The sequence below is a fragment of the Amblyomma maculatum genome, chromosome 8 (genome assembly GCF_055883805.1).
Source record: "Amblyomma maculatum isolate TAMU_Amacu chromosome 8, ASM5588380v1, whole genome shotgun sequence".
Taxonomy (NCBI): Eukaryota; Metazoa; Arthropoda; class Arachnida; order Ixodida; family Ixodidae; genus Amblyomma; species Amblyomma maculatum.
Genome location: NC_139351.1, coordinates 67,167,732 through 67,195,349, shown reverse-complemented (window position 1 = coordinate 67,195,349; position 27,618 = coordinate 67,167,732). Strand labels below are relative to the sequence as shown.

Here is a 27,618-nt window from a genome sequence, read left to right as displayed (position 1 = left end):
CAACAGATCAAATACTGCCCCTCACTCATCATTTCATCAGCTCCGTTCCCAAAGAGTAAAGGAGGATAAATACGAGCCTTACAGCAGTGGAGAACGAAGAGGACGAAAAACAACAGCCGCCAGACGACGAAAGAGGAGCGGAAAAATATGAAGAGCTGGAATTGCGCGGGAGCAGAAAGGAAAAACAAAGAAAAAAAGAAATCTCGCGTGAGGGGTCAACTCGTCGGTGCTGTCGTACGCGCGTGTGCGTCCCCCACGTGACCCTGGCGAAGTGATGTCAGAGCCGACGCCCGCGCGCGGTCCAATGGGCGTCGCGGGATCGAGTCGAGCCCCTCGCTGTACCCTTGCCGAACCACGCCCCCCGTTGGCGGAAAATATAAGCGTGGCATGACGCTTGCCGTGCACTTGGCACCCCCGGACTCCACGAGCGCCCTGCCGAAGCCAGCGTGACCACACCCGCCGTTACACGGAGAAGGAAGAGACACCCAGCGTGGGGGTATTTTATGCCCGTGTATATGCTAGACGTGCATAGAACAGAGAACCCGCCGTGCTGCTGCCTTTTCTGTGTTACTTTTGCCCCCCTTCCTTGGTTGGCCCAATCGTTCTCACCTCCCCGCTACCACCGTTGCCTGCCTGCTCCTGCTGCCGTCAAACCTGTGGCCAAGCCTTGTTGCCTTCCCCCCTACCCTTCGCCGTGGATTGAATCGGTGCGTGGTAATTCGTCTTTCACTCCCGTTACTTGTTTTATTTGCTTGTTATATTCGCTGCTTCTCTAATTACGTGCCCTTCCCTCTGTGGTGATGAGAGCTGGGTTGTTGCGCCCTATCGAATCCTCAGCTGTGGGTCATCGGCCTGTTATGTGGTTGGCCTGCTTGGTAATTTATCCCTATCACAGGACGAGACTCGTGGATGTTATTCTGTGTATATGACGCCCTTTCGATTGATGCATTCGGCACAAGTACCACGAAATAATGCTTGAATGCATTGTAAGTTCAGAGAAATGCGGGTGTGTCCAGACCATGCTCATCTATAACTGTCGCACTCCTCGCTTCTCATCTATGAGGTGCAAGGGGGGGGGGGGGGGGGGGGGCAAAAAAATATTTTCAGCTGAATGTCTTATCACAAATACACTAATGGCTTTCCCCCTCTCGCAGTACTACATGGCTATGACATACATGTGCACACAAAATGCACGTGGATGCTGTCCATACATCAGAAGAGAACCGTTCGAAATTTTTAAAATGAATGTGAATGGGTCACCCTCGTTACAGTATTGTTAAAGTAATGAAGCCGAATAGAGGATAGCCGCTCTGGTGGAGGCCTGACACACCTGCGCATGAGCAATTGTCGCTCAAGTCGCACGGACATGATTTGCACGCAACCTGTATTTTCTTCCCTATTCTCATTCATTCCGATAAATATAGCCTCTTTGAAGCGGCAGCCACTGCTTCCTAAAGCATGTATGTGTGCGAATTGTGTCATAGTTTTTCCGGAAATATTATGTGTTTGCACGCGATTGTACCATCCTTTTTTGTCTGCTATTTTCTACGCCATTCTTCGAGTTTTACCTTGTTTCGTTGAGCGAGTTTGTCTACAGGAATCTTCGACTGTATGCCCTACTCTCACTTCATCTTCCCGACAGTATAGATGTAGCATACCTGTAGTAGCAATAGATGTTATTGCAAAAGTAGTTGTATGAAAAATCTCCTCTTCTGGAGAGGTTCCTTTCGTCCCGCTTTGGAGCCTAAATCTCTTAACCGTTGAAAAGCTAACGTGATTATTTTGCTTCATTATGGACAGCTCCTACGTGTTCCGATAATTTTTGCAACGGTTCTCCTTTGATCACCATGATCCTTCTAATTCCTCAATATACCTTTAAAAGACATAAAAATGCAACGTTCTTGTTGACATGCTTTGGATGGGTTATGCAACCTCATTTTCCCCCATCTTTTGTTTTTTTTTCGAACCTTTTAGTTCTTTGTTTCGTTTCGTTTTGTCTTATGATTTGTTTTTCCACACCCTATTTATTTTTGCCCCCATTCTTCCTACCCCATCAGCCCTAAGTTGGATTATCCGTTGGCCCCCGAAGAGACACCCGCCATCTCTTTCTGGAAACCGTAATCCCATCGAGATCAGCTCGGAGGCGAAATCGGACTCAAAAGCTTGTCAAATCAACAGGTATGTTGATCATCATAACCTGCTTCGGCTGAAGAAGATATACTAACCAGCACGTACTGACTAATTCGTTCAGCGCGTTAATCGGCAAGCGCGCATGAGCCCGTTACGGTGCAGGTGAAAAGAATAGCGCGATCCCTCTGTCCAGCCGTATGGCAGTGACTTTTATCGCTTGTCAATGTATGAACGGCAGAGGACTCGACGCAAAGAAGCCTGTGCGACGCCGACACCCTATAGTGTCAAAATATTATAATTTAGAAAACTATGCCTACTGATATTTTTCCCGCTGTTTACGTATATACTGTCGCCAGCGGGCAATCTTAATAGCAAATTACGATGAAATCACGTTTCTTAATTGAGGATATCTGAAGCTAGACCACACCGCCATCCACTCTCGGCTAGCACAGATCGCAGAGTCCAAATTATGTCGAGGTCATCATGCACGAGACGTGTTTTCATTTACTCGTAGCAGCAGAAAAAAATATGCTCCACTTTCGACACCAGAACTCCAAACGACGTCTACAGAGTCCTTGGCTACCGAACAAACGCCTACAGATTTACAGAAAAGCAAACAATCTGAGTTCATTGCAAAGGAAAAACTGGATTGAGTTGTCCTCATTGGCCTTTTTAATCCGTTCCAGCGTGCCTTAACGTAGCAAGTGAGTGTTAATAGTAATTTCTGCTTCGTCTGACATTTAACTGACCTCACCCGTTGTTTTTCAACGCAGCCGCTGTATAGTATATAGCTCGCATGGCATCGCGAGGAACTGTGTGTGACACCGGAGCAGGGGACCTTCGGGGGACCTTGGAGTGCACCGTCGTTGAGTCACACGCGTGAGCCATTGTTCGACCGAGATCGACACATACGTGCTCTTAAGCGTATAGCCGCAGACAGTGGGGGAACGCACACACGACCGCGGAGGTGTGCCGTTACGAGAACGCGACAGCGCCCGCCATGCAGTCTAGGGTTTCTGTCTGAAGATTTGCTGTCGTTTGACTACCGTCGGCAACTATATATGCTTAGCTTGGATCGGATTGCTTTCTGCGCATCGACCGACGCATAATCGGTGTGCCGTCGCGCTTTTCCTTCCTTTTAATCTAAGAACGGTGTAGAATCGTCAGACCTGATCTTTTCATCGCAGGTGGTTTGTCAGGCGCCTAGACCTTGATGACAACGATACCTTATCACGTGAAAAGCGCTCTGGAAAAGAAGCGGATACCGTGATAAAGGCACCTGACTAGAAAACTCTGGGCATTCCTTTTATGTGTACATAAGGTCGCATTGTGCGATGTAACATCGCAACTTCGCACACAGGCTATGAGGGATGGTGAGAAACAATCTCCTCAGACTAACCTTGATCACCTGTGGTTCTTTAGCGTCCGCTGAAAATGCACAGTACACTGCCATATTTCCACACTTCGCACACATCGGCAGCCACAAGTGAGCGTCATCCTTCTTTCGTTAAAAACTCTAGAAAAATTACGGAGTGCCATCCGCACGAATTGTCACGCCTGCATGGTACCTATACTGGTATCTCAATAGTTACAAGATTCACCTTGGAGTGGTGCTGGGCTACTATAGGCGGTGATGTCCTTGCCAAAGCGTTTATGACCCCCCCCCCCCCCCCCCCTTTCCTCTGAGAGACATATCTAAGGCCATATTTGATCAAGCTCCTTTTCTTTTGCCGTAGCAATAAATGCACCTCCGACAGTTAGATTTTAATGAATAGAAAGTTCAAATGTGGGGGCAACGTACCGCGAGCAACCTTGTAACAGAGGAACGAGAGCTGTCAACATGGGTTTGTTTAGCAACGACTATGTACGCTAGCACTCGTGATCCGCTGCTGACACGAGTCGCGTGCTATCGCTTTCAAAAAGGCGCCGTTCGGGGTTGCGAAAAAACGAAATCCGATGCGCCGCCGGATGTTTTGCTGAGGGAGGAGAAAGAGGGTGGCAAGCAAAATGCGTGTAACGTGCAGAGGCCGTGAACTCCGATCGTCAGGCGCCCCCTCATCGCGCTCATTCGTAGTGCGGTCAGTGGCGACCATCACATCCCGTCTAGATATGAAAACTGACTTCTCCAGCGTTGCCAAAAAACAGTTTATATCTTAGACCGACTGCTGCCGTGTACGGAGACAAAATATTGGCAGCGTCAAACAGTTCATCGCTAGGCTGCGATCAAAAACATAAACGAAGTCTCTGGACGTGTACTTATTAAGTGCACACGCAAGTGGCTGCACATTTATATCAAAAATTAAATGTAATTTCTTAACGAAGGATGAGAAACTTGAAAGTTAGTTGACCGCATATTCGTTTTTCAGGAAGCGAGGAATGCGTAAAAAAAGAAAAACAAACAAAAGAAATGGCGAGATGGCATTTTCAAAACGGCTTTGACGGAAGGCCCTCAAAAAGCGTCCTTCAATTTCGACGTACTCGTTCACAAGCTATAAACGCTCCACTCTTGAAACGACCCACCGTAGCGCCTCCGGCATTTCTATATCGATATCTGTGTCAAGTATACGGGCAGCCCTTGAAAAGCCACGAAGGGCAGGCACCACCTGTGAACCTTGATTCGCGTACTTTCACGTGGGCAATTCATTTCTTCCCCGTTAGTACCGCCTGTCGTTGATCTTATCTCTCGTCTGCAACCATTTGCCAAGAGTCAAGAGTGTATCGTGTATGCCCTAGCGTGAAAAACCAGAAAAATGAAATCGTCTGCGCGTCTCACGCAATGCCGTCTGCTATGACTTGGCACACGAAAAGCATGCAATGTCGTCTGCAGTTGATAGGCAGACGGCACAATGCATCAGGTAGATGTTCGCAGATGACGCAAAACCCTGCTCGTGAGGACCGCAGAATACTGCTTCTAAATGTCACAGACGTTATTAGCAATGAATACGGGAAGCTGTTTTTTTTTTTTTTTTTTTTTTTTTTATGAACTCAGCTGCTGCAGAACGCGGTATTTCTGGTTGGCTGATTCTAGCTCTGTCTTCCGCAGCGCTGCACACATCTAATGAGCAGATGGTGCATAGTGAAAAGAAACGGTGACGTCACGTTAACTACCGCTCTCTGGCAGGTTGCCTAGCTGTGTGCAGGTATATGCATAGGTTTATAATCGCTCCGGCACGCCCTGTATCTGGAAATTACAGCTCCTTTCGCGGGGTGACGCGCATGAATTATGGGCCAACCGTGTGAAAAAATGCCCGTGGCAAGATCCGCTGAGCCTTAAAGCTGAATGCTGAAAGCTTCAGGCATGCGCCAAGATCCCGTTGGAAGGCGTAGAGGTGGTGTTGCAATCCTATCGAGATGCATACCGCCAAGCCTGCTTGGAAGCCGCAGTAGTGCGTATACGCCTGGCGAGGCTACACAATGTTTCATTAACGGCTTTTTTTTTCCTCTGTTAATTTTACGAAAGGAGCGCTGCCTACTGAAAAACTCGTCATAGGAAAATCTCGACGAACCCTTCCGCGTAACACGGTGTGCGTCATTAAAATCCAGTCAGCATAGAATGTTCATTCGCATTCTGTCGACTTCGTTCATCGTGTCGACGGAGTCTTCGCAGAAACTATTTTTAGAGTCAGAAGCAATTTCTGCGAGTCGACTTCCGATAAAAATCAGCGCCGAATTTCATTCAATGTCGAAATAGCGGCATTTGTCGGGATTCCTTTTCCAGTGGTTAAAAACTTAACTCTCCTTACGTGCTGTGAATAGTTAAGAATGAAGTACTACCGTTTCGCTTCTGTTGCGTGTTTTCCTTTAACCGAGTTAGGCTAACGCTCGATTTTACGTGGTTCTTGAATTGTTAAGCGTTTGATTTTGGATTGTGTTCGTCCAGACATTTGGAACGATATATGACGACATTATAAGTGGAGTTAAATCGGTGGTCAAAATTAACTAACTTATATATTCAAAAAACGTAGTGCGATCGCACTTTACGTAACATTTAGTTCAATTGTTATTCACAATGAACCCATTAGCGGTTATTAACTTAGATATAATCAGTTAAGAGCAGTCATACTCGGCATAAGCTATCCAACGATATATTACAAGGTAGTAGCATAAATTCAATTTAATCACGGTTTACTAATCAACGGTAATTAATTGAGACGAACAATTAGTCCTATGGAATTGTACTCGACATAAACTGTCCAGCGATATAACCTATTATACTCGATGTAAGCCACACTGTCACTGTGGAGACATTCTGTGCATGTATTCCGTACGTGCCACATATGGGCCAAGCAATGATACGCATCAAAAAGTCGAACTCAAATAGTGTAAAGGGCTCTAGTCAGACCAGAATTAATTCTGAGTATGTGTGCAAATACGAAACGAAAGAACATGCAGAAAGGATGACAAACGCGATGTGTTTAGGTGTTTAATTCCGTCCTCAAACTAAACTGCTCTTATGAGAGCCGTCTTTCGTACATGGCACAATGGATGTTTCCGGCTATATAATATAGTCAGTGAAATACTTGTAGTCACTCCAAGTTACGCAATGCAAAATCGTTGCACAAACGAGCAAAATGTATAACAATGGTCATAAACAAAAACTATTGATGCATATATGCTACTGTTCATATATGGGAGGTTAAAGAATTGAGTACTTTAGGTGTCCACATCTCTTAAAAGGGTTGAACCATTAGGACAACTTAGATCATAAATGAGCGGGCGCGATTTTTAAGTAGCTTTTACTTTGAGTTGCACAGATTCGAGATCTTTCAATGCGGTACGGACATACAGGTACAGTCGCCACCAAAAGTTTACGGTATGCGGGTGGTCGGGAACAACTATACTGTGGCGCCACCTCGCGACGGCGTCGTCTGGCATTGATTCCAGCGGATGAGGCGTACACATTTCCTGATAACCACACGCATTCCAGGCAGCATGGCTGGCATGACTATGCTGAACAAATTGTTTTTCCCTCTCAACAACGTACCAAAAGCTTAGAACGTCGAGTTCACATTTACGTGACTTCACACACGAGCGTCCCCTTCTTTTGGAGAATCGGAAATATACACAGCACACACTCGCAAGAAAACACAAGGGAGATAGGAGCGGTCATGAAAAAAAAAAAAAGTGCACGCGCATTCCGTCCAGCGGTCACGGAGCACGATTTCCCCGTCCTGCCCTCTCTCACATTGCCGTTCCCAAACCATCATGTCGTCGCGCCGGAGCCCCATAACAGTTCACCAAGACGTTTCGGAGATGTGCGTGCGCTGGGCTTTGAGCTGCGGCGACACGCACGAGCCGAGTCGGAGACGGTTAAACCGGCTCCTTCTTCGCGAAGAGCAGCGGTGCAGAGTCACTCTGTAATCACGCCGTGCGGATCGGGGGAAAACCGGAGGAATTCTGACGGCACCAGTAGAAATTCCACTGGGAAGGATAGGCTTGAGCGTAATACAGCGGGTCCTGCAGCGGACGCACCTTTCGCCACGCGACGGAGCACAATGCGAGCAGCTCAAACTCCAACGCCGGAGTAGGATGCAGTATTGTGGAAGCTGCAGGTTGTAATAACCCGTATCCGTGGAGCGGGAGCACACACGTATATATTGTTCTATCTTCCACGCCGTTTAGCATTTTGAAATAATGCCTTAAAAAACAACGACGACGATGATCTGAACAATCGACGTCGCCTAAAACCCTCATAAAATGTAGTCAAATCACAGTTATCTGCTCATTGCAACCCCGGGGCTAGCATGTCCGCCATTGGATACAGCATTCATAGCTTTTTTTTTTGTTTTTAATGCTGCTGACTGTTCTCAATTTCAAGTGAATAAGATCGTTTTGACTGAGACTAACTTTCCTATACCCATTTTTGTTTATTTAATGGCTCACAATGTCGAGGGCGTCGTCTGCGTGGTACTTCGTACAAGATCGTCTGCTTTCAGGAAAAGCAGCAGACGACGTTGCAGAACTCGGACGTTAAAACAATGCCCTTTTGCCGGCTTGTTACGCAGCAAAGACGCCTCGTCAGTTTTTGTTCGTGCATTCTTCTTTCGGCAAGTTACATTTTTACTAATCGAAAATCAGCGGGACCAAAAGCTCTGCTAGGAACTCACACAGAGACCGCCTGGGAAGGCCTCTGGCTAGCATAGCAGTGCACGCTTTTTCACAGACCCTCAGCCCATTTGCACGATTGAAATGATGCCTTGCGTATACAAGAATGCGCATGCTTCTCTCGCGCGCTCCCTTATGCATTTTTTTTCTTCTCCTTCCACCCGCGTCCACTTATATTCTCTCAGCAAAGAAGCGTCCTTGTCTGCGTCCTACCTGCTTCGCATCGCATTCCTTGTGGGCATTCATTCGTCCCATTCGGATGGTTTTTTCTCGGAATCCCTACAGGAAGCTGCCATTAGCGGAGCCCGTATGACGCAATCGGGCGCGATTCCGTCATTCTTGAACGCGTTGCCCTCATCTAGTATTTCTCTCTTTCTCTCTCTCTCTCTCTTAACAAGCACCGCTTCCTTTGTCACTCGAGTCTTGCCGAAATCTTGTTTCTTCTCGCTCATAATCAGGCCCCGTCCTTAGTCCCACGGGTAGGCGGAGAAGCAGAGTTAAGTAACACTTTAGCTGACCGCATTGCTGACATAAATGAAAATAAGAGAAGAGAGAGAACGAAAGAGAGCGATCGGTAGAAGGGGTGGGCTGAAGTTAGGAAGGAGGCTTTGATTGCCAAGAGCAGCTTCCTAATACTGAAGGTTCATTGACATACTTGTCTCCGCTTTAAGCTGATAACCTTTATGGAAGCTGGGAGTGTCGTCACGGTGGAGACGCTGTTAGCTGCTTTAAACGGTCGACTGAACGAGAAAAATACTTACAGAAAAAAAAAAAAAGAAAAGGAAAGAGGGAACGCTCCAAATTTAGGATATGACTCTTAAATGCTCCAGCTTGTGGCATTCACTTGCGGGTCTTCGTTCGCATACTTACTCTTTGGTACTCGCCCAATCAGTAATTCATTTACTTGTGCCTATATTATCTTACAAAAAATCATTAAGATACAGTCGTACAAGCTACCACGATAACCTCACAACATAGGGATAAGGCTCTGCTTTTATCAATTCGTACGAGCGTTTCTGCGTAGCCTATAAGAATGTCGGGCTTGGAATCGAAGTGATCAATGCCCATCTCATTCTCCCGTCTCACTGGAGATACCCGAGTAGGCAGCTCCTGCCAAATCGGTTGTGTCACGTGGCCTAGTGACGTCACACAACCCGCCAACCAATCAGTGTCCAGTAATGTCACCTGCCAGATACACGCTGATGATATTCCGGCTTGGTTTAGTTTGGTTTTGCGGGTTTAACGTCCCAAAGCAACTATGGCTATGAGAGACGTGGTGATATCTCGCTCACGCAGAGAGCTAACAATCAGATCATCTGCAATCCTAGTTAAAATTAACGCAAGGTTCAGCGCGAACTAAAATCGAGAGACAACGAGTTTTGGTAACTAAAAAAGTCACACAATAAGCAAAGTAATGAATGATTTTGTTATGAAAGATATGAGAAGTATACCACTGGGAAGCGAAAATTTTATTTCGAACAGACCCAAAAGAATTGCGTCAGTCAGCTAGTTTACGTTAGAATTCTCAGATAAAGATCTGCTGTCCTTGTCGCTTTAGGCGGGAACAAATTTTTTCCCCTTGCCGGTGCCTTGTCAAGAGCTGGACTCTGAGGAGCCAGAAAAAGGTCGCATGACGGACGAGGACGTCGATATCACGACAGGCACCGCGCACATGGCCGAGGCTAATGCATTTCGCCTTCGCAAGGCGACGGAAGCCTCGAGTAAGCTGACTTCACTACACAACTGCTGACCTGAACCGGTTCTGAAAGACTGAAAAGCACTTGCACCGGATGCCCTCCGCTGAAGCTGTGGCCGTCGCGAAACGTTGATACTATTTGTGACAAAACAGCGCGGAACAAGCGCGGTTTTGTCACAAATAGATAACGAACTGATTGCCCAAGCAGCTGTCCTAGTTGATACTATGTATAGACTGTGCCTGGAAACATCGCATCCCGTATCTGCGAAAAACGTATTTGATGCTTTGTCGCTACAAAAAGACTGTCTTGCGTTTATGTTTTCGGGACTTACCTGTGGTGCACTGTACGAGGGAAATGACTTAAAGTACTACAACGCCGCTATAACGACCCCCCCCCCCCCCCCTTCCTACCATTGACAAAAAAGAAAAATCGCCCTTGCTTCTGCTGTCGCCTGCGCTACACACAAGACGTTAAGTTTAGACTCAATTAAAATTAATAAATGCATAAAATGGTAGTAATGACTCAAGTAACTTAGTCATTATTTCAGAACAAGGTAACTGCGTTTCTCATAAACGAGCTTCTAAACCTATGATCGACACTGGTTTCAATATTTTATTTCAAGAAAGTTATTCCCACTGAATAAGCTGATACACCTGCACGTAGCATGCCGATATCGTAGTATATGTGTACCACGTGACTGAAGGTGTCCCTCACGCGCATGCGCAGAGCGTGCGGTGCCGGTCACTGACGATCCTCCCCTCCTCTCTTTGGTGCAGATGAGTACCAGCTTCTCGGTGGTGCCCGCGCGTTGGCTGGCGGCTGCGCTGCTCGTGTGCGGCCTTGTGGCTGTGACGCAGCCCAGCGGCTGCGCGGCGCGCAACCTGCACAAGCGCTCCTTCCTCGAACTCGGCTGCCGCGGAAACTTCGAGCAGTCCTACCTGGCCCGGCTGGAGCGCGTCTGCGAAGAGTGCTACCAGCTCTACCGCGAGCCGCAGGTCTACAACCTATGCAGGTGTGCACGGCCTTCAATTCACCCCCTTACGAAGGGAACGTATCGAACTCAAATGCGATGCGTATGTCTTTACCTATGTGCATGATATGTATGCTTAGCCAGAGGACCGACCCTTGCTGAAGTACTTGCAAGAGTTTCGACAAACGCTATGAGAATAGTACACAGAGTCTGCTAGAGTACGTCCAGTCGCCGTTTTCCGTGACAATCACATCCGACGGTTCGCAAGCTAACAAGGCTGCAGTACGAACGAAGCGCAGTAACTTAAAGGCATTGAACCGGCAGTAACAAAGATGCAATAACACTAGAATCAGCTCATAGCGCAGCTCGCGACGATATTCACTGCCCCACCAACTATACTTTACTGAGCAGTCCACCATATTTTAAACTACACTTCGTAGCGTTAGGTAACTCTTTTGTGCTTTTTTTGTCATGTCAGTGCTTAGAAAAGCATGACAGCTGGTTGCATTCAAACCAGCTTACGACGCCGCTCTATTCACGGCAAGGATCAAACATGTCCCACGCGGCGTTCCTAGATACATGAATGATGAACACCGTATGTAGGCCACAGTGCAAGCATCTTTCTTAAGTCGACTTCGCGCCCACTTGTCCCGGTTATATATGAAACTTCTCGTCAGGTGGGGCGTGAGGAAGATGGTCGACGTATATCTAACCATCCAGTGTTTCTTCTTTCTCCCGTGCCACTGTCTCTCGCGAACAGGGGCAGCTGCTTCAAGAACGAAAACTTTGACCTCTGCGCCGACGCCCTGCTACTCAAAGACGAGATGACCGATCTTCGACGCATGATTAACTACGTCTACGGATGATCATCGATTGACACACCGCCGCTACACGGACGCCCCAACTCACGGGGGGAGAGTGGGGTGACATAGGGGCGGAGTCAGCGGACGTGTTTGGTTTTGTTCGAGTCGCGGACGGAGAGAGAGAAACAAAGACAGAGAGGAAGCGTGGATTTTCGACGGACGGAACAAAACACAACCTCGCTCCTCCTCTTTCACTCTTCTGCCTCACCCCACGAGAGAAAAGCAAAACAAAAAGTATTCGCAACAATCAACCCACATGAACGATCGCATATATCAAGGCCCGTCCAAGAATCCGTCCATATGCAGCATACCCTATACGTGCAAGATCTGACAACTGAACTTTTGGACTTTTTAGTAGTTTGTATTGCATAGTTTATTTAATTAATTGAACTGTCGTCGCATTTCATTCGTCTATCCTGATAATGAACGTGATTACGAATGCACTGATCATGTGAATGCCCTTTTTTGTTTTGTTTTTGTAGTATTCGGGTATTTTGAGTTGTAGGGTTGGATTCCATCGTGTGCGCAGGAATTTGTTGTTGTTTTTTTTTTTTCGAGTAGAGCGCACGCCGCTGCAGTTGACGCTTGTTTCGTTTCTGGTTGAGTTTACACTTGGTTATGTTGCTCACAAGCGCAAGAAAGCATTTTTCTGCGGCGGAGAGCGGTCGGCGTTTGTAGCGTCAAAGTTCAAAGGATCGAATCTTGGGGGAGAGTTTTCGTACAGCCATGCGACGGTTTAAGACTCGCGGTTCGTGGCGAGCTGTTCATCACCTGTCTGGCTCGCAAGGGGACGCGGTGCGGTGACGATAAACGCTATGTTCTCGGCGTGAGTGCGCTCTTACAAAGGTTCTGAGTTCGAATATCCTACCACGTGGCCGGCGAGAATGGCAGGAAGAAATTTAAGATGTCAATGCGCGAAACGCTCTGTCTGTACATTCGCGAAGAGCTAATTAAAAAGCATATTGGGCTGCAGAGAAAATTACATAGGCGTGCACGTGACAAAACAAAATTTTGGATTAGTGGCAAGTATGTCGGTTGGTGCATTCCTTCCGTAAGTTTACTGCAGGACCCTTGCAAGTAACCTGCCTTGTCGTTACCTGTCACGAAGAAAAGTAAGCAAAAGGTTATACCTTAACTAATGACGTGTGATTTTGTTTAATTCACGGACATGCAAATCATTAAATGTAAACCCTGAATGAGGCAGACTGGGCTTGAATCTCAATTCAGGCGTTTCAGGTGTAAACTGCAGCACTATCGATATGTGTTGTGTTATTTAAGAGATTGATTGCTGGCGGATGCCACCTTTAATTTCTACTTTAACATAAAGAAAACTATTAAAACCGTATGATATCAGCACTGCACTCCTACAAATACACGAGAAAAAAAATGCGGCTTTCCTTGTCAGTGTTATAATTCTATGATTGAATAACGATAATGAAGACTTCATGAAAATAGCTCCTCGGAAGCTTTTGCGCATATCACGCCGGGAACATAGCGCCTATTAGGGAGCCATTAATTATAGAATATGGTTCGTTTGGAATGTGTTCCTACATGCAGCTCATATACATCTTGTGTTTCAATTTTTGTTTTGTTTTGTATATATCAAACTGGTTGCTGTTTACGAGCATTTTTTACACTGTTTTTCTTTCTGCTGGTCAGCAACGGAGATTATTTGGCATATTCGTTGTATTGTGTTTTTAATTTTGTGTCTCACGTTTGTTTCGTATTCTACGATGTCTTCAAAAAGGGATGACTGTACATAGAAACACACCTGTTGAACACATCACCCCTTTTATTTTAGACTGAATGTACACACCGAGGAAGACCTTATGTACACCTGTAAGTCGAAGACTATATTGTACCCGGACGAGAAGGCAGTATTATTTATTTTTATTACGCATACAAGCTATCCGTGATTATTTATATGTAAGTTATTCGTACGCCTATACATACAAGATGCACCGCCCTATGTGGCACACTCGAAAGAGATGGAAAATGCCACTGCATGTATTGCTTGTTTTTGTTGAACTTCTTCACACCAACCTCAAACTATTTTTTTTCTAATGTCCTTTATTGTGTCTTTATTGAGTCTTTATTGAGTATGTGTGCTTCAAGTTCTGTTCTTGCTTCGCGTTGCGCGTCAAGAGTGGTTATTCTTTTGCGTTGTTGCGTTGTATTCTGTTATTTAATGCGTGCTTTCACGACTGCGTGCTCAGGAATAGTACACGGCGCAGATAGATATGTAGAGGTTATGTTAAGGAGAAAGAAAAGTTAATTATACGCAAAGAATTCAGCAAACAATTTTGTTTGTACTTTTCACTTCTTTTGTGTTATTTATGTTATCTCCTTTCTTCTTAGACACCTTTTTAATGTATTCGAGTTTTAAAGGATAGACGCTTTATCAGCTGCTACACAACATGCTCTTTAAGCCTGTATATTTATAATAGTTTGTGTTCTATCATTTTTGTAGATAATATGCCTGCGACAAAGCTAGACTAGATATACATATATTTATTTTTACACCTGAAGTGCGAAAAAAAAATGTTACCTGGGAAAATATATTGAAAACTTCCTTAGGTGCTACAAACGATGCCTCTTATTGTGAAAGAGGGTGCAAGAATTGCGAAGAAAAAAAATTTCGAAATAAAAACGAAGGCGCAAATCACACCTGGGTCTATTATTTCATTTTTTGTTTTTCAATTTTTCTTTCACTTTCACGGCGTTTAGGGCTGAGTGACTCGCAAGATGTTGATTAGTTGAATTACGACGAGGTATTCTTTTAACGTTTACTGCAGCAACACCTCGCAAGCACTATAGAAAAAGAAAAGCCTAGATGTTCACCCACAAACTTCGTCATAAATTTTGCACCAGCTAACTGAGGAGTAGTTAAGACACGTCTAGCTTTATCAATGGTAACGTAAAGATAAACATTACCCAAGATTGTTACCTCTGTGGATGAATTTATAAAGAATAACTCTTTGATGTACCAAAATATAAGGAAAATAAGGTACCAACAATGACTATACAGTTGATTATGACCAATCCGTATGATAGTTATCGCACAGGGAGGAAGTTACATTACGAGCGTCTGAGGTGCTAAAATGACTCGGCAAAAAACGCACACAGCTGGATTCTGCAGTTCACCCTGGTACTCCATGCTCTTCTCCGTAAGCGGGACGACTAATATGAGATGCGGCTATTAAAAATGCACGACACCTCGTCCGTGACTTCCTGCATGTTTAGTAAGAAAAAAGGAGGATTCAGAAAAGAAGCGCTTGAAATGTGCTTCCAGCTTTGAATCAAAGTAGAGAAAGACAGCTGAAGGGGGAGAAAGCAAAACAAGAGGTTAACAAAGGTGGATCCATTGTTAGTGCATTCGATTTCCACTTCAATGGCGGGACAACTGCCTTGTGGAAGAGTTACTCAGGCCCTGCGTGTGTTTCTTCTCCAGCAGCAAATATTCCTGTTTCAATGCTAACGTTTTTTATATATTCGAGATGGTCGTCATTAGGCACAGTGAAAAAGAGTTAGCAAATGTGGGAGAAAGCTAGAAAAAGGAATGTAGACTGGCCTAGCTTCAAAATTCGCCAACGTTCTCTATAAAGCGATTATCCAATGTTCCCTCGTTATAGTCGTATTGGAGGTCCCACCACAGGCCTACCATCCATAGAAAATGTTGTCTCACAGAAGCTCCAGCTGGGAAAGTTCACAAAAAGTGTCTCACATGACATAGTTACGGGACAGCGCCACAATGAGGGTACTTGTCAGTCACTTGCGAACGTTTATCACGCCACCGATTACGCGCAGATGGTGTCAGAGCCGCCCCTGCGCAAATCCAGCGTCCGGATACCGTCCCCTCTCTAGTGAGATTACGGAGGAGTGGTACGAACACGGAGGAATTAGAGCGCAAGTCCGCTGGCGCAGCGCCTGTTACTCGGAAACATGGGACAGGAACGGATATGCGGGAAGAGGGGGTAAAGTGCGGGTTGTGCGGTGTGTCAAGGTGTGTCACTGTATCCACATAAATATTATGCAGGTCGTGAGCACGGGCGCGAATCCAGAGCTGGTGAATGAATTGTGTAATTTGGAATGTGCTCCGAAGAGCCTTGTACTGTTTAATAACAGTGAGGGGATCAGATGCAGATATAAACAATTTTGAAAGTGGACAGAAGCGAGAGAATCAATCGCGATGTATATAACTTGAAGCTCCAAGGCAAGGGCTGTTTGGGATGGACGTTGATGGTACATCTGGTGGTATGGGGGCATGGGGCTGCATGGTGCAATAGACGGTGATTCTGAACTCGAATCAGAAAGGATCGAAATGGACTGTTAAAATATTTTCTAACGTTTGATGGCGCACACCGTATATAGTACATGTATGCGAGGAGTTTTAGGCTGTTATGTATAGTGCTAAAATCACAGCGAAAATTTCAATACAAACATGCATTAGCCTAGTATATTACTGTATCCGCGGTACAGGTACCTTATTTCTCTTATGCAGATTTGTATCACTCTATGAGGGACCAACATGTACAGTCGTGAGCAAAAGTGGTATACAACACTCAGCCAGTGGCAGAGCTCGAGAAAACTGCATTCCAACTTTATCCAGCAACAGCTATCTAAGATCGAGACAATAGTGGTGTCGGTGTCGCTGTCCCTGTAGCTGTAGCTAGATGGCATTTCGACGCAGTTTTCCCGAGCTCTGTCACTGCCCGAGTGTTGTATACCACTTTTGCTCACGACTGTACGTACAATTTTAATCAGGGAGTGCTCCTACTTCTTTGATGTCGGCGATCATCACGGTTTTCAGTTAACGGGACGACACCGAAAAATATGTTGCTTTACACGTCATCCCACAATTATCTAACCTAAATACTTATTTAGAAGTATCTTAGCTGATCAACAACTCGTCCCTATAGTATATGCGATCGCAGCGCTGAGGGGCTACAACAATTCAACAAAGGCTACCTATTTATGTATGGTAAGTGCGCCGGATATAAAATGTGCCTCCTTTTCATCCTAAAGGACAATGGTTTACACATGATCAAAAAAATAAACATCTGCCGCGGTCATAACCGTGCAAATGTTACTTCCCAGCGTCAGGAAATCAAATAACCTGTCAGAATTTGATGTCATTCTATTAGTAGGCGATAAACAAATAGGGTATTGGAATTGTCTCTAGAGAAATCAAAGGCTCAGCAAAGGAAATAAAGCGTCAAAATATGCCGTTTATCGGGAACAGTCTCCACTGGCTTCGACGCCCTGCAGCCATCAGCGTCCCAGTGGTCTGTGCCTGCCGTGGTGGAAGAATGAGGGTGGGTGCTGACGTCATCAAGATCGCACTGCAAAAAATAATGAACACTTATTGGGACGAGAAGCGTGCACTTCTTATTTTTTTCCGTCCTCTTTAGAGGAGAGTCAGAACCTATCTCATACTTTGACGGCGGCATACCAGAGGTTACAAGCAGGGCATAAATGTAAAATAGTGAGAGCCAGTTGTCGGCCGACCAGAGAGCATAGAAGCAAAGGGACTCCAATGGCGATGATGATCATGAACATCATAATTTATTACTCTCCTGAATAATCTGACGTAGTGTACTGAACCAATGTTTTAACTTTTCACTCTGTTGAATGAGTGAAATGCATCTAAATTATCTTGCTTATAAATTTACATTGTTATATTAACTTTTCGTTATAGTTAACAAGAAAACATTTTACAGCTGAGTCTTCGTTATCGCGGTGGCGCCGTGTGAAACTGTCACGAATGCTGGCTTAGCTTCACAGTAAAGTGCACTCGTGATGAAAGTACACATTATTGATTGCATTGGAAAATAGCGTTCTTTTGGGAAAAGGGACATTAAAAGCTTCCATTCTTAAGCAACGTCATTCAATTTCTTCCCTCGATAAAAATCATCGACATAGAAGGCAATGTTTGCTGAACATCCGTAGTGGTGAATTATCAAGCAAAATATAATAAATATGATGATCTGGTTTGGTTTAGTTTACGGGGCTTAACGTCCCAAAGCAACGAAGGCTGTGATAGACGCAGTAGAGTGGAGGGCTCCAGAAATTTCGATCACCTGGGGTTCTTTAACATGCACTGATATCGCACAACTCACCGGCGTCTCCCTTTCCTCCTCTAACGAAAAGCGGCTGTTCCGGCCGAGATTCCATGCCACATCCTTGGGCACAATATAGTAGAGCGCCCTAATCACTCCCCCTCCCCCGCCGGGGCAAGAAGATGATGTTCTATTGAAATCTTTGAGAGGACTAAACTAGAGACGGTGAGTACACGAGCGGACGAGATGACACGTCTATGGGGCCAACCGCACTCGCGACTTTCACGAGTCGTGTGCTATTTAGCATGGATAGTATTTAGGAGACTATTTGCGACGAACAAGCGGACAACGCTTGTAAGGAAAGCACAACTGTCTAGTGTACTATAGGGTCAGTGTTTCACAAGAGGAAAAAGTGATCTTCGCCCGGACACTTTAGCGGTCATTGTCAAGAGGGATATGAGCATGAGGTAATGTTCAGTCCACGTGCTTGTCTGGGAAAGTACCAAAATAAGCATTAGAGAAAATGAAGACCTCACATCAGTGCAGCTATTGGTACTGTTACACGGGAGATACGAAAATGGGGAACAACGTTTCAGAGACGCCCCAAGCACTACGAGCTCTTTCGTCGTAATTGGCATATATGTAACGCACGCCTGGAGGATTCTTGCGACACGATAATTCCCGAGATCTACATGTATACGCTGGCAAGCACCGCCTCAGCGGTAAAGGTAAATGTATAACACAACAACGATTATCCGCAGAGGCGTTGGACTCAGCAGCATGCGAAAGGATCGCCGTCGCACAAGCGATAATTGCAATTGTCAGAAGACTAAAGTGTGCGTAGGACAAGGCTGTCGCTGCCCACGGATCTTTCTCGGAAGAAATATGAATTCACATCCGCCCTTGTTTGCAGGATAGTTACATATATCCAGCCCCAGACATTTTTTTGTTATGAATTTTCTTGAAAAAGAAAAACAACCGCCTGGAAACTATCCCGAAATCTCTATGTAAGGCAATACGTTTCGGTTCTGGATACAGGATCTAGGCCGATAAGTCGGTTCAATTTACCTTTTTACATTGGTTAACCGTACTCGCTTCTGCTTGTAGCCCGCCTTACACACGTATGATACATTTAGTGTGTGCGCAGCGGCAATTTGGATTGCTGATTCGTTAATGAATTGTCGCGTGCCCTATACCAGTTCTGTGGCGTAGCGGAGGACTCCTGATTCGTTCTGACCAGGTGCGGCGCGCTAGCTTGCACTCAGTTCTCAGTGCGCGGAGTACTTTCATAAACTGGTGGGGATCGAACAACGCCATAGTCACGATACTCTGTAGGTGCAGTGTGCGTAGATGCAGAAGCCGAAGAAGCTGGTTACTTCTAAAGAATAATATCGCCTTCAGCTACACCGAAGAACAAGCTCTTTTTGCATTGCTTAAAAGCACGCTTCAAGATGAAATTATAGCTGTTATGGCTTGGATAAGTTGTTATGACTTGGATAACTCAAGGGTAAGCCTCTTGCCAAAGCATCCACTGCTGGCCAAGTCCGTGAATCTGCAAAGGGAGTACATGCTGCTAGCCAAGACCGAAGACGCTCAAAATGACCGGCACTGCACACAGTGTTTAATTTTTTGTTACCACACTGCATAATTACCTTGTTTTGTGTGAAATCGCAAGTGAATGAGACGTTGCATCGCGCATCGAGAACGCCATTTCAGAGAAAGTTAGTGCGAAAAAAAATAAAACTTATTATGCTGAAAGAATTCCCTTGGGACATTCACACAACGGGCGAATTCCATTGGGACGTCGTTAAGATGTCCGGAAGCATGCATGCCATCATATGCGTGAGGATCACCACGTGCTTTAACGATAAGAAGTAGTCAGAGCATTTAAAGTTAAGGCTGATTTTTCCAGGAACTCGTTACTGGACGATCGTTAATTCTAATTCTTTTAATCCGACATGCTGGCTTATTCGAATATACGATTTGGTGCTGTTAGCACCAAGTGTGTTAAAATGGCCCCGATTTATTCGAAATTCACATCGTTTGAACAAATTATAGCTTATTATATTGAGATGTCACTGTGTTCCACGCAGAAAGGACAACGAGAAGTAAAGGTTGCACAGAAGCCACGCCCGGCTGGCACTAGAATACAAGACGTGCGCACAAAACGGCAGACAAGCGAAGCGCGCAGAAATCAGAAAAAAAAAAAAAAAACTCAGATGATCAGTGCGACTCGTTCGGCAGAGTATGCGCAAGCTGCAGTCTCCAGCCTGGACAGAGGAGCCGTTGCTGCTGACTAGTCCAGACCGCGCGAGTAGATAACGTGATCCCCTGTTCCACTCTTCCTGAGTGATCGCGTACCCCTGTCCCACTCTCCCGGTCTAATCCACCAGCAATTACAATGTGGCACGCTGTAACCGTCTCCCGTATTCCGAGTTTGCGTCAGAAAGTGTCACTATCTCCCCGACTTCAAGTCATCTTATTGGCGAATGCACCGGAAACAGAAGTGGTGATGTCATCCGGTTCTGGTGTGTCCACCAGTCACATTACTCAAGGTCAGGCAGATAGCGGCACTTTCAGTAATGACGCAAGCTCGGAATAAGAGCCCACGTCTCTCTTTAAGGATGATAATGTATGGGGTTGACAAAGTTCAGACCAGCACAAATTTTGGGTTGAGACCTACTACGTCAACGACGCTTAGCTCAGGAACATTCGCTCTTAGAACTACATTGCTGCATAAATGTGAAGATTTCAATCACTCACGAAACTACGTAGCCTCTATGACAGCGGTATTTCCGGAGAATTCGCCCAGTGGCCGAAGAAACGACTCCGAATATGGCGGGTGGTTTCGCACATGACGTCACAAGTGCCATGATGGAACTGCGGCCAGTGTTCCCACAATGAGAGTGAGTTCAGGGGGCAACAAAGGAATTAGAAAACTGCGCAAGCTTTTGTTCTCAAGACGGTGGCTACTGGATGTCATTGCAAGCCATGAACTTGTGTAGTTGAGCATGTTTTTATTGTTATTATTGTATTGGGGACGTTCTTGGTGACGTTCGGCGATATTACGAAACGATTGGTAAAAAGTTAAATCAAGTGACGTTAGGAAGCCATATTGAGATGCGGGAAATTATTTGAAGTAAAATGTGATGTCGGGCTAGTCGGTTCATGTCGTAAGGAAATACAAAACTGCGCAAAAAATTCAGTTGGAAGTTCTGCGCTTCGTGTGTGCCTCTCTGTTCTTCTTGTCCCGTCTTTTTTGCGCAGTTTTGTATTTCCTTAGGAAATTATTTCCACGCCTATTGAGATCAGGATTTCAATACAATGTTCGTGGTCACTTAAGCGCATACAGGAGAGGAAGCAAATGGATTGAGCGAGCGTCGGTAGAACTTTCAGAAATTTTAAGCTGAAATGTTTCCCGGCGTCGTCTCGCGAGTCAAGGACAAAATATGATGGCGTCCGCACGGCCGCCTGGACCGAACGGTGGTCTATAGGCGGCCTTGACGCCGCTTCCGTGCGCGCCCCCTATAGCTTCCGGTTACCTTCCGAGCACTCAAACAAGCCTTGATTCTGTCGTCGTGATGCCGACGCCTGTGGCTATAAGCTCTCAGTTTGTTTCATTGTCATTTATTTGCCGAATACTCTACGCTGCTTTTTGGCGCCGACCAAAGCAAGAGCAGGTGCAAGCAAAAACGAATAGGTGCTATAGTTATAGTCCCATGACAAAACGAACACTGTTAATGAAACAGAACAATAAACACAAAAAAGCTTTGCAACACACGCTATTACTCTCAGAAAAAAAAATGTATGAAAGACTTACATAGAGTAACAAAAACGGCAAAATCACAAGCAAAAAATCAATTAAAAACAAATAAGGAAAGAAATATAGTGGAAATGTCGCAAACTGCGAGGTACACTACTCAGACAAGAACTTTTCCGATGATTCTTGAGTACGCCAGTCGATGAGAATGAGTCGATCGATGACATGTTCCCAATTTCAAGCGACAGTGCGTTCCACTCTGCTTATGTTTGAGAGAAAGAAGGAAAAACAATGTGCGTTTGTTCTAGTCTGAGACATCACAACTGTTGTGTCATGTTTTCATGACAAAAAAAAAAAAAAAAGATATGAGGCGGTGGTGGTGGTGGTGGTGAAAACTTTCGTTCAGTAACGAGAGAGAGAGAGGCCTGTGGTTACCACTAACCCTCCAACACGGTCTCATTAACCGAAAAGCCGGAAGCCGAACTCTCGAAGTCAGATATTGTGGAACAGAGTAGATTAATCTGATAAACTTCTCGGCTTTCAACGTTGATCCCTATTGGCTCACTAATAGTCATCAAGGGTGCAGATATAAGCTGGCCACTTGAACCAGTGGTTCGTTAGTCAATTAGTAGAGAGGCAACAATTTTGCTTTCCGCCGCCCAATTTTCAGCAGCATGCTGCGTTGTCACAGACTTAGCTCAGATACTTTAGGGCTGTGAAATCTGAGACTGCATATCTGAAACGAAGCTCGTCAATAAAATTTACAGCGCAGCCGTTAGGCGTCCTTTCGCCGTGATTTCATGAGAAAGCGAAAGAAAGGTAAGACGTGCGCGGTGCTGATAATGAGGCGCCTACGGCTGCCAGCGGCTCCCCACCCCCCTTTCCTATTAGATAAACCTGCTATTCTGCATCGGCCCGTAAGGCAAACGTTTGTGTTTCCTCCCTGAAGCGAAGTGTGTCGAAGAAAACATCGCCATCCGCGCGTGCGCAGACATTCCGAGATACGCGCCTTCTTCCATTGAAGCATGCAAACCTTTGTGACACCTATGTACGTTTGCTAAAATTAGCACAGCTATAGTGGCGTCCAAATGAGCACTTTCGCGATTTTAACAGAACGGATCGCGTTGCTGCACTCAACGACCTCGCTATGCGCTTGTTTCTACGTGCGGCCTTAAAGCAAGGGACAGCCAAAGTCGGAACTCAGCAGATTGCATGATAGCATGAGCGACCAGTGGAAGGTGGTCACACCACAAACCAATCATTCTACACAGAAATTATGATACCCTCTGCAAACATTTTTAAATTGATTTCATAAATCAGGCCTTTATTTTTATACTTTTCACGTACGAGCCATAGGTGAATTTTTTGGCACTCATTCCTTCCTAAATAACTGACGAGCATTTCTCATTTGATTTGCGTGTCTTTTTGCTCTTATGTTTTGTACATATTTCATATAAAGTCAATGGTTATTTATGACTATTTTCTTTTGTATCGTTGTTTGCCTTACAAAGGAGGCTGCGGGCTCCAGTCAAGTCGCCCTCTCCTGAAGCTACTTTTACCCGCAGTCTCCTCTATCATGGATGGAAATAAAAGGCATTGTTATTATTATTCCTAGGGTTGACTGTGCGCTTTGTTGGTTGTTGCTTCTCACTGATAAGCTGTCTTCCGATCTATAATATGGACACTGCTGAAAACAAAAGGTCAACATTGCAAATTCATTATTAATTTAAACAGCGCGAACAAGAAGACAAAGACAAGATAAAAGGAAGCCACAGTACAAACACTTGTACTGTGGCTTCCTTTTATTTTGTTCTTTGTCTTCTTGTTCGCGCTGTTTAAATTAATAATGAATGTGTACCAACTCGCCCAACAAAGTATCTTGGCAACATTGCAAAGCATGCTGACACGAGTATGAAGGGTCCAGGTCACGTGAACTGCACAGATCAACACCATTTCTGAATTCCTTGGCAACTATTTACAATATTTCCTGCAAACTGAGTTGCTACCAACGTTGAGTGTTTGAAAGAGATGAGGAGGAGAGCGGAGAGAAAGGTGAGATGGAGAAAGAGGAAGACAAAGCGCCAGGAAAAGCGGCTTGGATTGGACAGCTTGCGTTCGCAACCGGTGACCTGTGCAAAGTGCATCGACATGAACCCCACAAACTTCCTAATCTCATCCGCCCACCTAGCTTTATGCAGTCCCCTGCTAGGCTTTCCTTCCCTTGGGATTCAATTTGTTCCTCTTAGCGACCATCTACTATCCTTCGTTCGTATTACATCTCCTCAGTTCAGTTCAGTCGTTCACGGTCGTGTCCAACTCTTCGTGACCCTATGGACCATGTCACGCCACGCTTTCCGGTCTCTCACTACCTTCCTAACATCGCATAACTTCATCTGCAGCGCCTCGAGGATGCCATCTAACCATCGCGTTCGCTGCCTACCCCTTCTCCGGTGACCCTCAACCTTTCCCAACATCAAATCTTTCTCCAGCGACTCCTCTCTTCTCATCAGATAACCAAAGTAGCTGAGCTTTAACTTTAGAATTTGACCCTCCAATGAGCAGTCAGGGTTTATGGTCGACAATATCGACTGACTTGATATTCAGGCAGTCCAAGGAACTCTCAAGAGTCTCCGCCAGCACCACAATTCAAACGCGTCAATTCTTCGGCGGTCAGCCTTCTTCACAGTCCAACTCTCGCATCCATACATCACAACTGGAAGGACCATAGCACGAGTTATAAAGATCTTAGTTGGCAATTACATGTCCTGCCCGTGCCTATTTCTGCTTCTTGACTTCGGCTAGAATGGCATTAACTACAGTAATTTCTCTGACCCACCGTGTTCCCTTCCTCCGCGTCGTAACGACACACCTGTAACTTTGCTCTTCATACATAGAACCTTAATAGCTCGTTGGATTCTTGACTGTTTCAGTTGCACCATAGTGAGTGCCAATAAGATACAGCAGTTATATGCATTTCCTTTGAGGAATGCGACACTGGTAGCCTGCCATTCATGACCTGAAAGTGTTTGAGAAACGGGATCCAACCAGTTTTAATTCCTCTAGTTATTTCGCGCTCGTCGTGTGCGTTCGCTACGTCTGCTACCTTAGGTATATTTATTTGCTACTTCCATCTCTTCGCCCCATATCCCAAAATAGCTGTTCTCTTCCGACACTGTTTAAAAATTCTTCCATCGCTCTGCTTTTGTTATTCTATAGGTAACTGGTCCCCTAAGCTACTTAACAAGATAATTCCACCGACGAATTGCATATTATTAAGGTATTCTCTATTCGTTTTTATCCCCAGTCTAAGACCCAAAATACATCCCATAAACAAGTATGTGAACAGCATGTATGTGAACATCTCGCTAGTTAACACCGCTCCTTATTGGGATTTTATTACTTGCTTAATGGAGAACTGTGTGTGCACCTTCTGTAGAATATGTTTTGGTCTGCTGATGATGTTTTGATCTGCAACTCTATGAAATGCTGTGGGACTACGAAGTTACAAGCAATCGATGCTACGCATGCGGCAGTGTGAGTCTCCTTATTGTAGTTGTCTACCCTACATAGCTTCAACTGCTAGACGACCTACTTGCGTCTTGAATTTGCTTCCACCATGGATTCACAATATCGGTAGGCTTCTGTCTGGGTGGGTATTGGTTGGAGCCTCCTGCGGAGTGCATGGAGGTGGGCTTTGGAGAGTGGATGTTTGTATGCGGTAGGTGGGCAGACGCTTGCGCATGGGAGATGTACCTGCTGGACCAAGAGGGTACAGGAAGGTGAAGCGTTAGCACGACACGCCACACTTTTGTGCTTTATTGCGCGTTTAAGTGGTGACCCGTTAACTAAGTATGTTCCGTACAAGAAAAGGCGAAACTGCATACTGAACTATATACGGTGTTTCTCTTTTGTTTTCGAAATGCGCAGGGACAACTGCTTCAAGAACGAGAACTTCCTCAAGTGTGCCGAGGCTCTGCTTCTACACGACGAGATGGAGGGTCTCAAGAGCAAGGTTGACTACCTCTACAGTCGCTAAAAAGTACGAATCCGCTTAAAAAGAGAACGCGCCACCTATCGGCAAAACTATTTTTTATTTGTACACCGTAAACGACACCCGGAAAGATATGAGCCAACCACACCGAAGCCGCCCAGAATGAAAACGCCGCCATAACCATCACCACCACCACCACTTCCTCGGACTGACAGATCAACCAACCGACTCTACGCTGACGACACTCTTACTCACGGGATGGGACGACGACACCTAGCAGGAGCAACGCCATATTTGCACTCTGCTAACCGCCAGAAAAAAAAAAATATTTTAATGAAGCCGTCTTCAATCAACGCCAGCAGCTTTCTGAGACGGCAGTGCCCCCAAGCGGTTGGAGGAAGTAACAAGTTGGGCCAGTCATGGGACCGGTCACTGAAGCGCCACATCAATAGACAGCAGAGTTACTGCCTCGATATTTTTGCGAACGTTTCGGTTTAGCTTTGTTAACCTGGACAAAGCTTAAGAGCTCTAGTCCGTGCTATGCCGTCGGTCTTTTCTTTTTTTTTTTCTTGATCCGCTATTTATGCTGTGACCGAGGCAGCTGGGAGCTGTAGATAGAAAGATATATATTTAAAGAAAGTAAAGGATAAACACCCGGTGCTTTTTATGCTCTGCGTGCCTGTTTTGCTCGTTATTTATCGTGGTTACTCCCGCTGCCCTCACCCCATGAAGTTCAATAAAAGTCATAAAACAAACTTGTTGTACTTGTGCTTAACAAGATCACCGATTCAGACGCAGATGGTTCAGGTTCTTAATGCACTCTGTTCAATTCAGTACAGAACCTTCCATATGCAAGAAACACTGCACTCCGGCCACGGCCTGAGTAAAGCCTTCTCAGTTTTAGTGCTGACTGGACCAGCCGGTTTTGGTAAATCGGGGCCTGATGACAATATGGTAATATAGTACTTAGTTATCCACCTAGAATGGGTGGAGGGGAATAATGAAGATTTCATTTGCAGTTCATTACTTTCTGAATTTTCTTGCGTTTCAGTTGCACCACGTGCTGGCTATCTCTGGAATGGGCGGATGGCAAGAACATAAAAAAAAAAAGAAAACGGAAAAGAAATTGCGGCATAGTTGCCTTACATTCACTCCACGTCTTCCTTCCACAGCGTACGAGAGCAAATTGAAAGAACAAAGCGCGGTTAACTGTTCCGACTAAATTGTGCGCAGGAAAGGTGACCTCGTTGTTCCCGCTTTCTAAATGCACATAAATTATAGATATACATTCACATTTAAAATAACGCGTGATTGATAACTGTCGTGAGCACTAAAAAGGCTCAAGGGCACTGGTTTATGGCCAACACAGGCGCCAAGGACTGGTAAGCATTTCTGGCGTGTTTTCTGTGAAGCATCACAACCGAGACAATCGCCAAGTCTTGCTTACCGGACTTTTTGGTTTTGTATTTGAGTAGTTGTGCAAAAGTCTCCATCGATTATGTTATTACTGCTATTATTGCTAGTATTATTATAATTCTTAAATTCTCTGATGAAAACGTTGCCTGCCAAACTTTCCTGTTTACGGTCTGTTTTCGAACGGCCGAGACCTTTTTCCTGATATCTAATTTATTTCTATTGCACCTTCTAGAAGAGAGGCTTTTTGGCTAACACAAAGCTGCTACTGTCGGCAAACAAGCGTGATCGTACTTAGAATGCCCTCTGGAGCAGTTTTAACAATGCCATATTGGATCGACTGAGGCTCACCCTGGATGTTGTGAAAACGGCTGCGTTTCGATGGGGGCGAAACGAAGAGGCGTCCCTGTGCTGTTCGATGTCAGCGTTGTTGTTGTTGTTGTTGTGGCTGTAGGAAGAAGGAAAAGAAAATGCACGGGCCTGCTACAGGCTTTGTAGCTGAGCCCCCCGATTTATTTATAGGAAGGGAAAGGCGCGGTAACTGTCTCACTTGTTTTCTGTGGACACCGCAACCGCGCCGTAAGGGAAGGGAGGAAGATGGTTGTGAAAGTGGAAAGAGAGAAAGAGGAG

At 45.4% G+C, this 27,618-nt stretch overlaps 1 protein-coding gene across 3 annotated transcripts; it reads left to right on the top strand.

Moving 5' to 3' along the window:
• The first annotated feature begins 418 nt into the window (after nucleotides 1–418).
• On the top strand, nucleotides 419–26,312 carry ITP (ion transport peptide). 3 transcript variants are annotated; one of them, XM_084576415.1, is made up of 4 exons: nucleotides 419–707; nucleotides 2,058–2,178; nucleotides 10,709–10,944; nucleotides 11,663–11,978. In XM_084576415.1, exons 3-4 carry the CDS (start codon nucleotides 10,709–10,711, stop codon nucleotides 11,766–11,768), a joined length of 342 nt encoding a protein of 113 aa, XP_084432541.1. In that variant the 5' UTR covers nucleotides 419–707; nucleotides 2,058–2,178; the 3' UTR covers nucleotides 11,769–11,978. The 3 variants fall into 3 exon arrangements, with proteins under 3 accessions (XP_084432541.1, XP_084432542.1, XP_084432540.1); XM_084576416.1 differs by lacking the exons at nucleotides 2,058–2,178; nucleotides 11,663–11,978 and adding an exon at nucleotides 25,512–26,312; XM_084576414.1 differs by lacking the exon at nucleotides 2,058–2,178.
• Nucleotides 26,313–27,618: the final 1,306 nt, after the last annotated feature.